At 36.9% G+C, this 13,355-nt stretch overlaps 2 protein-coding genes across 3 annotated transcripts; one reads left to right on the forward strand and one right to left on the reverse strand.

The window, feature by feature from the left end:
• Nucleotides 1-2,094: 2,094 nt before the first annotated feature.
• Nucleotides 2,095-6,768, forward strand: LOC111487241 (chorismate synthase, chloroplastic-like). Its single transcript, XM_023134587.1, has 13 exons — nt 2,095-2,421; nt 2,815-2,965; nt 3,088-3,164; nt 3,249-3,307; nt 4,059-4,142; nt 4,233-4,325; nt 4,515-4,595; nt 4,681-4,812; nt 4,910-5,012; nt 5,146-5,240; nt 5,347-5,412; nt 5,519-5,603; nt 6,415-6,768. Exons 1-13 carry the CDS (start codon nt 2,274-2,276, stop codon nt 6,558-6,560), a joined length of 1,320 nt encoding a protein of 439 aa, XP_022990355.1. The 5' UTR covers nt 2,095-2,273; the 3' UTR covers nt 6,561-6,768.
• A 779-nt stretch (nt 6,769-7,547) lies between these two features.
• Nucleotides 7,548-13,336, reverse strand: LOC111487239 (patatin-like protein 6). 2 transcript variants are annotated; one of them, XM_023134583.1, is made up of 4 exons: nt 13,252-13,334; nt 11,398-13,108; nt 9,601-9,891; nt 7,548-8,175 (listed from the first exon to the last, which is right to left on the reverse strand). In XM_023134583.1, the coding sequence occupies exons 2-3, from the start codon at nt 12,508-12,510 to the stop codon at nt 9,610-9,612; spliced, it is 1,395 nt and encodes a 464-aa protein (XP_022990351.1). In that variant the 5' UTR covers nt 12,511-13,108; nt 13,252-13,334; the 3' UTR covers nt 7,548-8,175; nt 9,601-9,609. The 2 variants fall into 2 exon arrangements, with proteins under 2 accessions (XP_022990351.1, XP_022990349.1); XM_023134581.1 differs by having other exon boundaries at nt 11,398-13,336.
• Nucleotides 13,337-13,355: the final 19 nt, after the last annotated feature.

The raw sequence follows: 13,355 nt of genomic DNA on the forward strand, positions 1-13,355 counted from the left end.
AAAAAAAAAAAAAAAAAAAAAAAAAAAAAAAAAAAAAAAAAAACTTGAATTGATATTGTGGATGGGTTTGTTCCAATCATTCACATGGCATAAATCCAAATGTATAGCTTTCAAATCTCCTCCCTCAAAAAAGGACTTGAAATTAAAATGAAAATGAAAATGAAATGAAATGATTTCCTCTTTTATTTTGAACCCAAAATTAAAGCTGCATGCGACATAATTTGACTCATGTCAATCTTCTTTTTTTCACATCAATCATATGCATTATATAATTTCATCACCTTTTAAACCCTCTATATTCATTACTTATAAATATATATATATATATATATATATATATCAAGTCAAAGTGATTTCCGTTAAAGATGTCCATTTAACTTGCCGGACTGAAGCTTTATGCAGGATGAAAAATTCCCGTTTAAATTGGGAAATGAAGGAGGGAGTAGAGAGAATGACTTTGACTTGTTACATATCACCGTACATCATTATAAGAAATATTTCGTTCTCCTCTCCGACTGATGTGAGACCTAATACTTATGTGTAAAATCCTCGAAGAGGATAATGTGTACATAGAGTTACAGTTCGAGATTTTCGGTGGAGAACATTTATGTGAAGCCTAAGTAGCCACGTTGAATAATCTCTCACAACATTTTCTATAACATCATGCTAATTATGACCAAGACAAGTGAATTTACAAGTTTGACATTGTGAGTCAAATATTAACAGGAATGGTAAAATTAAAAATAAATTGGGAGAGGTAAAAATTGAAGAAAAATAATTATATAAAAAAATCCAAAAAGGGAGAGAGAAATAAAAGCTGCATCTACACCGCATGCGACATTATTTGAGACAACATTTAACTTAAAAAAACCCGACATTATTTGGCACACGTCTTTCTTTCCCTTTTTTTTCACATCAATCATAATTTTCATAATTTCTCGCATGCCTCTCTCTCTCTATCATTTTTCCTTTAACCCTAAATTTCATCAAATCTTCTGTATAAATAATAATAATAATAATAATATATATATAATTCTTTGGAGGATTAATTTAGTGGAAGGTCGTGATTTTATAAGTGAGGAATACTATCTCCATTGATATAATATGAGGCCTTTTGGGGAAGCACAAAGCAAACCCATAAGCGTTTATGCTCAAAATGAACAATATTATAAATGTTTTGTCTCCATTGTGGACCGTTGTGATTCCTTGTAGCTGAGCATCCTTACACTGCTTGGTGTCTGTCTCTATACTCATGCCTCCTGCTCAAAATGAACAATATCATACCATTGTGGAGAGTCGTGCTCATCTAACATGGACTTGTCTTGTCTCAAAGTCTTTCTAAGAGTTAAGACTACCCCCACAGACAAACATGAGTTATTTCAACATGTTCTGTCCTCATTCACATGTTTAATAGATTTTTTTTTTTAAGAGGTCACTCAACACAAGATTACGCTAAACAAAACCAATTAATAATTATCATTTTTTTAAAATATTTATTAACTATAAGAGATATCGGTTTATTTATGCATCTTATTTAATGAAAATTAATAGGTAGAATGAATTAAAATAATGGAAAACATATTCCATTATTTATTTTATCTTTTTAGTTAAATATTAATTCCACGATAATGATGGGCATATAGAATAGTAGTAGCATTATTATTTTTAATTAATTATGTATAAAATAAATTTTATTGTAACATTTGATGACGTGTATGATTTGACAACAAAATTGCTTGCTTGGAAGAAATAATTTTCAAAAGTTACAAATAACTTTAATATTAATAAATTTAAATTGATTTAATTGTGTATATTTACGTTAATTGAAATTTTCTCTCTCTATATAGCACATTTGAGGCCCATTAGGCCATCTTATAAGAAGCCCAATTTGACAGAGTTTTCAGGGCCCAACCCATAGGACTGAAGAGATAATTCAACTCAGCCCATTTAAGAACCTTGGGCCTAAAAAGGCATTACGTTCAAAGCCCAATCTAGAACGGCAAGAGAAACGACATGTCGTTTCAACGGTCAAACTTGTCGAATGCCACCAAAAGGCCACCAACCAAATTCAGAGCCCGCCTTCTTCAACCGCCCGCCACAAGGCTCACCAAACACAGAAGCAGAGAGAGAGAGCAGTGGGAAATTGTGGGGTAGGTAAGGAGTGGTGGGTTGGTACTGATTTATTTTTCTATATCTTAACAAATTGCTCACAGAATTGCTTCATTTCAAATCCCAATCTTCACCTTCTTGTCAACCCTTCCTCCTCTTCTTCCATGGCCGCCTCTCTCTCGTCTAAAACATTTCTTGGTTCTTCCAGAACCGATGGCTTCTCTGGATTCGGCTCTCGTTCTTCAGATCTCTCGAAGCTCTCCTTTTCGGCTGTTAAAATCTCAGTCGGGACGCGAAATGCGAAGAAGCTCCGTAAGTTTGCTTTATCTTTTTCTGTTTTTCTTCAGTATGTTGAATGTTTGGATGGATAGGGGGATTTTGTTTGCTAATTGATTGTAGTTGTTACTGTATAGAGAAGAAAACTGTCGGAAATTGTTGAATGAACGATTTGATTGCTTGATTTAGGTTTAACCGAGTTGCTTTTGTTCATCTGGTTATACTTATATCTCGGGCTTGAATTAAGCTCATCTGGGAGCTGTGTTGAAGTTATTTTTTTGGTGCATATGATATATAATAGTTTTTAAGAATGTTATGATCGGGGTAGTTGAAGAGATTTGAATTGGGGGGATTTTGGAAATGTGGTTTTGTAACTTCAGGAAATGACTTGCAGCCTGGAATTCTTACATTTTGTTGGGTTAATCACAGAGATAAAGGCTGCTGGAAGTACATTTGGAAATTACTTTCGTGTTACAACCTATGGAGAATCTCATGGAGGAGGAGTTGGGTGTGTGATTGATGGATGTCCTCCACGCTTGCCGATTTCGGAAGCTGATTTGCAAGTGGAACTTGACAGAAGGTATTTGCGAGGAACCTCGTGATATTTTTGTCTCGAACATTCGTCAATGGATGCAATGAATTCATGTAGTTAAGAGTTTCTTTTTATCAGCATTAACTTGTAGATTATCTGTAAATATCCAGGAGACCAGGTCAGAGTAGAATTACCACTCCAAGAAAGGAGACTGATACATGTCGGATACTTTCAGGAGTCACTAATGGTATAGCTTTCCTGAGAATTTTCTACCCTCTAAGTCTCTCAATATTCCTTTTTGAATGAATTATTAATGATTTTTCAATTCCAGGACTAACTACTGGAACACCAATTCATATCTTTGTACCAAATACCGATCAGAGAGGACATGTAAGTTGCTTAGTTTGTTTTGATAACATTTTTAAATAAGAAAGTTTCTTTTCTCTTTTATTTTTCTTGATTGACCATACCGATCCACGTACCGATAATCCTAATGATCATATTCAAAATAAACGCATGTGGGTTGAAACTGAATCTGCAGCCCGTGCATTCTTTTCACCCACATTGTCAATGATTTAGTGCATTAGAAGATTTGATCTTTTATGGTAAAAACAACAAATGTTCAGTCTTCCTTCATTTTTTTGTGACAACCCAAGCCCCCACTGCTAGCAGATATTGTCCTCTTTGGGATTCCCCTCAAGGTTTTTAAAATGTGTCTGCTAGGGAGAGATTTCTACACCCTTATAAAGAATGCTTTGTTCTCCTCCCCAACCAATTTGGGATCCCACAATCCACTCCCCTTCGAGACTCAGCGTCCTCGCTGGCGCTCATTCCGTTCTCCAATCGATGTGGGACACCCCAATCCACCCTCTTTAGGGCCCAACGTCCTGCACATTGTAAAAGTTTGAGGCGTGACATTTTTTGTTCTTTTGGTTTGAGAGTCTCACAATGCAAGTGTAAAGTGTAGTGCACATGATGGTTTTATGATGAATATAGTGTGTGGAATTTTTATATTCATGGTTCTCATTTATATTTAGCATAATCTCTGCATGTAATTGTTCATGAAGAACCTAGCCATATGTTTGCTTTATTCCTGATTATGTTAGTATTGTAGATCTAATAGCTTTGTCATTTGAATCAGGATTATAGTGAAATGTCAATAGCGTATAGGCCTTCACATGCTGATGCCACTTACGACATGAAATATGGCATTCGAGCTGTTGAGGTAATTCCTTTTGTTTTGTACAACAACAGTTTTTTGATACTGGTATTATGTTTAGTAATATTATATATGCCCTTCATGTTTCTTTTGTAGGGTGGTGGTAGATCTTCAGCCAGGGAAACCATTGGAAGGGTTGCCGCTGGAGCTCTCGGTAAGATGATTCTGAAGCGTCTAGCAGGAACTGAGGTGTGTCCATACTTCAACTTAGGAGTGAAATCTATGTTCCTTTTCATTATTGTCATTCGTTTCGTGCTGAGTTATTATCCACAATATCTATATCACAATGTGTATCCATAGTTTGATTGGGCTTTCTATTTGTCAATCTAGCTGTGGCTTATCTCCTGAATGCCCGATTTGTTATTGTCATGTCTTTAGGTACATGCTTATGTATCTCAAGTCTACAAGGTTGTCTTGCCAGAGGGCGTGGTTGATCATGAAACTTTGTCAATGGAGCAGGTAAGCTAGATATGCAGAGAGTTAATATGCTTGTACATCGCCTATGATTTATAAGTATGAACCAAGTTATTTCTATGGACTACAGATCGACAGCAACATAGTCAGGTGCCCAGATCCTGAATATGCTGAGAAAATGATTGCTGCCATTGATGCTGTCCGTGTGAAGGGAGAATCGGTTGGTGGTGTTGTCACGTGCGTTGTGAAGAACTGTCCACCTGTACGCCTACCTCTCTCTCTCTCTCTCTCTCTCTCTTTTCCGACGACACGGTAGGCATGCGAATATCATACTGAATGTCTAGAAACCTCACTTTCAGGGGCTTGGCTCACCAGTGTTTGACAAACTTGAAGCTGAGTTTGCTAAATCTCTACTGTCCTTACCCGCATCAAAGGGCTTTGAGATCGGCAGTGGGTTTGCAGGTTGATATCTACTCGAGCTCGTTGGAGCCATTATAGTATTGTATTTAAGCTATTGGTTATAGAATTAGTTCACGCTGTGCAGTTGCTGTAGTTCTGTTCTTCCTTTTTACTCAATAACTATAAATCTTTGCAGGCACCTTTTTAACTGGCAGCGAACATAATGATCCATTCTATATAGATGAAAATGGAAGAATTAGAACAGTTACCAACCGATCTGGTGGAATACAGGTATTTAGTTTTGCCCATATGAAGTGATTAAGATTTGATCAATGAACATGGTACGTTTTTCTTTTTGTGATTTTGTTCGATACTGAAGACTTGTATCGACGTTCAGGGAGGTATATCTAACGGCGAAATCATAAGCATGAGGGTAGCTTTCAAGCCAACAGCTACCATTGGGGTAAGATGCACTTCTCTATCATGACCTTGCAGCCTACATTGTTTCAGTTTACCTTGTTCCTATCTATTTTTTTGGTGTTTCAATCTCCTTCCATTGCTTTATGCAGAAAAAGCAGAATACAGTGACCAGAGAGAAGGAAGAGGTTGAGCTGATTGCCCGTGGTCGTCATGACCCCTGCGTCGTCCCAAGAGGTACTTCAATGATTTTTAAATATCTATTTGCCCTCTTTTGCAAAAGTGGCTATTCTTTAAAGATATGAAAGAAATGAACCTGAGATTTTGCAGTCTCCACGATCTTAATATTATATTTGACTGCTGATGTCTGTTTTAGTAATCTCTTGTATTTGTATGTTAAAAGATGTAAAGATTTTGTGAGATCTCACATTGGTTGGGGAGTAGAACGAAACATTTTTTATTAGAGTGTAGAAACCTCTCCTTAGCATACATGTTTTAAAAAGCTTGAGGGAAGCCGGAAAGGGAAAGTCCAAAGAGGACAATATTTTTTAGTTATGGGCTTGGGCTGTTACAAATGGTATTAGAGCTAAACATTGGGCGGTGTGCCAACGAGGACCCCAAAGGGGTGTGGATTGTGAGATCCCACATCGATTAGAGAGAGGAACGAGTGTCAGCAAGGATGTTGGGCTCCGGAGGTGGGTGGATTGTGAGAATCCCACATCAATTGGAGAGGGGAACGAGTGTCAGTGAGGACGTTGGGCTCCGAAGTGGGGTGGATTGTGAGATCGCATATCGGGAGGAAAACGAAACATTTTTTTATAAGAGTCTGGAAACCTCTTTCTAGCATACGCGTTTATAAGCCTTGAGGGAAGCCGAAAGGAAAAATCCAAAGAGAACAATATGTACTAGTGGTGGATTGGGGCTTAACTATTTTACCTCTGGTTCCTAAAATATCACTGGAAAACATATTACCATGAATATATACCTATAGAAATGGAGAATTCTGGCTATAAAACAATTGAATTTATCTGGTTTAATGGCTATGCAGCTGTACCAATGGTTGAAGCTATGGTAACTCTAGTGCTTGTGGACCAGTTGATGGCTCAACATGGACAATGCAATCTGTTCCCAATCAACTCAGATCTGCAATCACCTATTAAACCGAGATCCGAGGCTTCGAAATCGACCGCTTGAACACAAAAGCTATTTTTACACAAACATCCTATAAGCTTTGATCTTAGTCTTCAACTTCTTTCTGTACACTTGTGCTCAATTTTTTGTTGTTCTCCCAAAAGCAAGTTAATATGGTAGATTTGTTATATGCTTGCCCTTGAAATTCACGAGACGTCAAAGTTTTGTAATAGAGGGAATACATAATTTGAATTGTGATATTGTTTCATCCCCTTCTAACTGCTCCATGCCTCAGTTGTACCGTCAAAAGCCTGTTAAAATGATAGCGTAAATAATTAAACTATATAATCTTTGCTAAAATGTCAAAATTTTGCATTGTTTAAATTTTGTGGTTGAACTACAAAAGTTGTCGTGGTTGAAAGAACTATTATTCGAAGCATAATACAAAAAATACAAAAAATACAAAAACTTTCTATAACCTTAAATATTCTCGTCTTTATTCTGTCTTTATTATTCATTTATTTATTTTTATCAAAAGTCTTAATTACTCAATGTGATTAGTTGTCAAAACTTTAGATAGGTGAAAATATTAAATTAAAATAAAATATCCTGAAATGGCCCATTTTTTTTGTGCGCTAAAATTAATAATTATTAGGTGAGATTGACCTGCTTTTTTGAAAATATTCTTTTCAACACTTTTAATTAAAATAAAAAATGTTAATACCAAACATACCCATAGTCAATTTCCATCATCAAGGGCTTAGCCAACCACAATTGGGCAGATATTCTTTTATAAAATTTGGTGAAGCTTATGAACGTTATCCTCAGCTCAAAAAAGCCTCACGAGTGATCTAATTGGAGGAGTGGATGCTTTACCTGTCATAATTTCCATCATTATCTAGACATGGGTTGAATTTCCTAGTTGTTTTGCCCTTTGGGGCCCTCCTAAAACAGCCCCTATTACCAAACACAATTAACACAATTCCACAATGACAATCTAAATTGATAAATAATAAGGGAATATAAGGTAAGGACATTGAGGATAAGCACTTCTTGTCAGTCACCAGATATCTCAAAAGTAGATTCCTTATAGAATATTAACCAAAGCCATCTTTGGCGACTCACAATTATAATATCATAAAAAATAAAGCAACAAAACTTGTTAGATCGTTGATTAAAGGAGAGTTTTTAAAATTTTCCTAAAAAACAAAAAGTGGGTTCAAGAGTATCATATTGATGGGATTCCTTTAAGTAGGCCTTTTCTAATGAGGATATGGGTTGAGCATGGTGGGTATGACCTTCAATCAAAGGCTTTGTTATCTTTAGAAATAGAATCAGACGAAAGGTAGTCTTATAAACAATGTGTTGAGGTTCTTAAGTTTTACCACACTGAATTCTTCAATTTGAAAGCAGATGAAATTTCATGCATTTTTTTTTCTTTTTTGTTTGATACCTGAAAATGAAGGAGAGGAATTCAAATTTGCTCCCTTTGTGTTTGAATCCCTTTTTCTTGCCAATGTACTTGGGTGTAGAAGAAAAGATTGTCTGTCCTCTGTTGGGCAGGAGTATCCCACACAGATTACCAATCTTTTATACTGTATATGTCTTTTGTCCTTTTCAGTTCCTTAATGGCCTCCTCCCCTTCTCCCCTTTTACATCCTATTTCGAAAACATGTTCCTGTAAATAACAAAAATTGTGGTCAAATACTAACTTTGGTTAGAAATCACGACTCCACACAATGTTAAGATATTGTCCATGCTTTGGGCTTCCCCAAAAGGCCTCATATCAATGGAGATAGTATTCCTCACTTATAAACCCACGATCTTCCACTAAATTAACCAATGTGGGACTCACTCCCAATAATCCTCAACATAGTTCTCATGCTTTTGTTGAAATTTGACTAAAAATTTAAACGTTTCCTTAAGAATTTGTGTTATAACACGGCGCAAGAAAACAAACAAAAGGTTTCTCAAATCAAATGGGTCAACATAACCATGTCAATTCAGGAAATGGAAGTTACCTGATGCTGTTTCAGAACAGTATTATAAAGCTGTCCTCTTACTCTTGGCACAATTTTTCTTTTTCTTTTCTTAATGGAATTAAGATATAACCTTTTGAAGTTATTTTAGTTGCTTTCCTGATAAGACTTAGCTTGAGAATTATAATTATAATTGTAACCAGCTAAAGAAATATGGATCCTTAATCCTAATAAGTCCATAGTAGTAGGAATTAGTGCACAGAAATTATAATAATTCATATGACATAGAAAAAACCCACTTTTTTTAAAAGACAATGCAGCTCACACTTTATGCATCTTTTTAAAAAAATTATTGACACGGGGATTCTTCAGTTCTACCCCTTGTCTTTTCAGAAGTTAGCTAGAAAGTGACAAAAAAATTTCGTCCTTTTCCATTCACCAGTTCTTACAATAATACCTTTGACAATTGTGAGCATATTAGGTACTACTTTTTATTAGAGTTTAGGTATCTCTCTAATTTTAGTTATACTAACATATTCCATATCTTGGTCAATAGGATTTGATTCCATATTGAATTTCTGAATTTCAATTTATTCGAGATTTTTAGGGTTATCTGGAATTTACCAAACTAATGTAATAGTAAACTAAAAATTCCAATCAAGTTCTACAACCGTACAACAACAGTTGGTCCCTCTTCCAATCCCATCCATACTTTCTTGTTGACCTTGACAACTCATTGTTGGTTTCTTTTAACCTCTAGTAGAACTTTTACCAGAAATTTTAGTACAACTTTTACAAGAAATGGTTAATAATAGCTCAACAAGTATAAAACATGTTTCCATGATCAAGAGAGTAGATGCTTGAATCTACCACGCTACATTTGTAGAAAGTCTTTGCAAGAAATTGGTAGATAATCAACTTAACTTTTTATTCTTATTTCAGTTATCAGATCACCGTGCTACATTAACTAAAATTTGGGAGTGGTGGTCTAGATTTCTAGTCTTACAATTTGTTTGGTTTTTTTCTTTCATACGTAATATAAGCGACTATAAGAAGGATTCAGCAAACAAGATGAAAATAAAGTGACAAATTATGAAAAAAAGCAGAAGAAAGAGTGAGCTTACTTTTCTTCATTATGAGCGCTCCTTGACACTTTCCTGGGTGGTAGCTTGCTTGAAAGCCACAGTGGGAGCAATTCTGCAGCCCCGCCTCTGATGTTCAAGCACTAATTCTCCAGCAAACCAGTCGAGCTTCTCGGAGTTGGTTTGCTCTGCAAATCGCTTTCCTCCAAAGAGAACAGATTCAACATTCTTCTGCTTAAGGACCTCATCTGCCAATTCAACCAGCATCTTTACATTACCAGCATTGGAATCAGTAGAGCTAGGTTCACCCTGGCCTAAGCTTGATCCAAGTGCCTGAAATACCAATAATGACTGGATTTGAGTATCATGTACATTAGTAGTTCTGTCATTTCACTCAATATTTCTGGGAGAATTTCAATTAGTAGATTATGAAGTTCATTCCCCTCTTACTATTTTGAGTTAAGAGCTACAAACAACGCTACTTGTAATGAAGTATGTTGTTTGAAAATGAAATTGTTCTCATTGGTTAAGACATATATCCTCGATCAAAATGACCCCATTGTTAGAACTCCAGAATAAATGTGCAAGAGGAAGATTAAGAGAATATTCTCCAATTACAGCAGAAAAATGCACCATATTACAAGACCAGAAAACCTCCGCAATTACGGAGAAGGAAGCACAATCACCCATCATATATTTACTTACATAGGCTTTAAGGTCCATTTCCTGGTACCATCCATACATGAACCCCGCGATAGTAACAAAGCAAAGAGCTAAGTATCGTTTTGTATTATGCACCGATGGACACTAAACATACTTGTGGTCAGCTTTTTACCAAATCCATGCTCCTTTCCCCCCCAGTATCTAGACCCCTACCCGCACGAACAACTATATTTCCTTCTTTTGGGGAAATTTGCAAAAAGATTATTAGAAGGTTAGCTACAAAGCCTGGTTGGGGAATGGACTTGTTTCACATTACTATTCTAGTGGAAGCAAACTCCTCTAAAGAAAACTTAGATGGATTATCTATCAGTTTTGCCTTAAAGTGGGGGCTGATTATTTAGAATGAAAGCCAAAACAGAAAATGCCGCAAGTATAATAATCACTATGGGTAGCAAAACGACACAGGTTCCCGTGACCTTTTCGCTTGCAGGAGGGCCAACTCGACCCAATAAACAGCTAAATTTTTTCCCCCCCAAACTCTCACCTAATTTTTTTGATAATTGTTTCTTTTTAAAAAAATTCCCACCATTTTTGCTTACACAATTGAATTTGTAGTTAAATTTTAAAAATAGAATTAAAAAAAAAGGCTAGAATTTAAAATATCACATTAACGTTAAAAAAAATGTTTATAAGCTTAATTTGTTTAAAGATTTTATATAGTTAATATCAAATGGATTTTTACTAGAAATATTCACAAGACATGATAATCAACAAGTCTATTATCCAATACATGGTTGGGTTGAATTATATATTCTGAAATTTTTTTAAGTACCACCAACCAATTAGAACTCAACTAATTAGTTCAAACATTTTATTTGACATAACCTATACACATCTGCCGTAGTGTTTTAATTGTCTAATGACTAACAAACCCACCATCACTACTTTAATGGAACCACAATATTTAATTATTGAATTATAAAAATGAGTTCTTTTTATGCTAATAAAAGGAAATCCAATTTAGACTTTATGGTTAAAATTTATGCATCTGTCGTTGAAATTATTATTTTAAAAGAATGTTTTCATTTAAAAATGAGAAGCATGACGAATAAAGAAAAGAAAGTTCTTGGAAATAGGAATAATGTGCAGTTGTGTGCACGTGTCAGATTGATGTACCTGAATCCTCACGTAATTAGAGCTCTTGGACTGACCGAAGGCCGTGGCGACGGCCTGGTCCACCATGTCGGCCGAGGCCTCACCGGAGATTCGATTCATGGGCCGAATCCACTCCTTCTCCTTCCATCTTTTGACCTGACGGTAATCGCGGCGGGCCTCAAATGGCTGGCCGGTTCCTAAGGATAGAACCAGAAGGTCTTCGACTCCTCGCACGAATGGAAATTCTTGTTTGTTGTGCAGTACGTGCGTGATCGCGGCCGCCGTCGGATTGCTCATTGTCAAACCGCCGTCGATGGCCAGGCAATTGGTTTGGTTGTCGATAGACCTCAATGTTACCGGTTCAAATATTGCCGGTTCGGCCGATGTTGCTCTGCAAACCTCCCAGAGCCGGAAGTTGAAGCTATCCTTTACTAGGGCATCGGCTCGCGAGAACAAAAATGGCGCTGTTGTTGACAGGTCGTAGCAAGGTACCAGAACTGGTTTCAGAGTATCTTTTAGGGTTAAACTCCGTTCCTTATCGGTGAAAGCCTCTTTCATCGCTTTTTCTAGAGCGGCAGTGGCTAAACTGGTGGAATTTGTACGATTGATTTTGAGCAACCGCCCAAACAATCCTCCACCGGAACTGGAATTCGAACGGTAGAACCGCTGGCCTTGATCGGCCAAGAACCGCCAAGTGTCCTCTGCTTTATACATCGGCCGACTATGGTCTTTCGTTGCGAAAAGCATCGCAGTGAAAATGCCTCCTACACCAGCTCCCGCAGCAACATCGAAATAATCGGCGATTCTGGCGTCAGGATTTCCCGATTTTGTTTTGAGCGCTTGTTCGAGGTAAGCCAGAGCCTTACCTGAGAGAATCCCTCCCATACCTCCGCCATCGATGCTCAGAATGCAAACCTTGCCTCTCTGGTTTCTTATCGACGAAGCGCCACAGCTTTCTTCTAGTCGAGCGTGTTCTTGAGTTGCAGTATCGGATATTGGTTTGCCATCAACAGCGGGAGATATCTGCTTAGGAATCCATAGCTTCTGATCATCGTAGCCAAAGAGGAAATTGCTCTCAAGAATTGAGAAGATTTCATAACTTAGCTTATCGGTATCTATACTCGGCTCCTGCATTTCTTAACGAATTGATTCCACAGTTCAAATCAATCAACAGCCAAGAAATTCGTGCTTCCAGAAGCAAACAAACTAACAACAAGGAAAACAACCTTCCGTATTCAGTTTGCTTTTCAATAAATATTCCAATCTCATTTCTCGCATGTCCAGCCTAACCTCCAAACAACAAAACTCCTCCGTTACGAAACCTCGCCAAACAAAGAAAATTCGTTCTGGCAGCTCAACCAGAACAAGTCAAACACGATCTCAACGTCCAGAAAAACATATTTGACTTCCGCTACAAATCTCCGATTGATAAACAACATAAACTACTCAAGACGAAATCAAAGCAATACAACCGCGAAATTTCGTGAGAATTAAAAGAACACCGAATAATAAGTCACGTCATCTCGACAATAATACTCAACCAACCGATTGATCTTTCAAATCATCCCCTTAGCACAAACAGGTGTTTCGATTATCAGTATCCAGAACTTGATTGTCCTATCTGAAAATCCACTTTCCTTCGCAACTCCTATAAAAGTAGTAGCAGTAATAAAGAAAGCCGATAGCCCCTTTCTCTGACTTTTTTCACTTCTGAAGAAGATAAGCTATGCGTCTATATCATGATCAATATCATCCATGCACAAAAAGCAAGATTACGAGCAAGAATCAGTGAAATAAAGAACAAAAAGGAAAGAAATTAGAAGAAACTGAAATGAAACAGAGACAGAGGAGGACGACGAAGATGGAAGAAGAAACCTGCTGCAGTCGCAGAGGACTGACCCTTTTCATTTCCATTTGTACAAGAAAACTAATCTCGATGCACGATACGACGCCGTTTTGGATCATTGTGACTTAGTTTT

This window comes from Cucurbita maxima, unplaced genomic scaffold (genome assembly GCF_002738345.1).
Source record: "Cucurbita maxima cultivar Rimu unplaced genomic scaffold, Cmax_1.0 Cma_Scf00012, whole genome shotgun sequence".
Taxonomy (NCBI): domain Eukaryota; kingdom Viridiplantae; phylum Streptophyta; class Magnoliopsida; order Cucurbitales; family Cucurbitaceae; genus Cucurbita; species Cucurbita maxima.

What these genes read in the sequence shown, in the direction of transcription:
- LOC111487241 (XM_023134587.1), top strand. Translation starts at nt 2,274, where the DNA reads ATGGCCGCCTCTCTCTCGTCTAAAACATTTCTTGGTTCTTCCAGAACC. An exon ending in ATACCGATCAGAGAGGACAT is followed by an intron (nt 3,308 to 4,058) that starts GTAAGTTGCTTA and finishes CATTTGAATCAG; the next exon opens with GATTATAGTGAAATGTCAAT. An exon ending in CCCCTGCGTCGTCCCAAGAG is followed by an intron (nt 5,604 to 6,414) that starts GTACTTCAATGA and finishes ATGGCTATGCAG; the next exon opens with CTGTACCAATGGTTGAAGCT.
- LOC111487239 (XM_023134581.1), bottom strand. Translation starts at nt 12,510, where the DNA reads ATGCAGGAGCCGAGTATAGATACCGATAAGCTAAGTTATGAAATCTTC. An exon ending in CTAATTACGTGAGGATTCAG is followed by an intron (nt 9,892 to 11,397) that starts GTACATCAATCT and finishes TTGGTATTTCAG; the next exon opens with GCACTTGGATCAAGCTTAGG.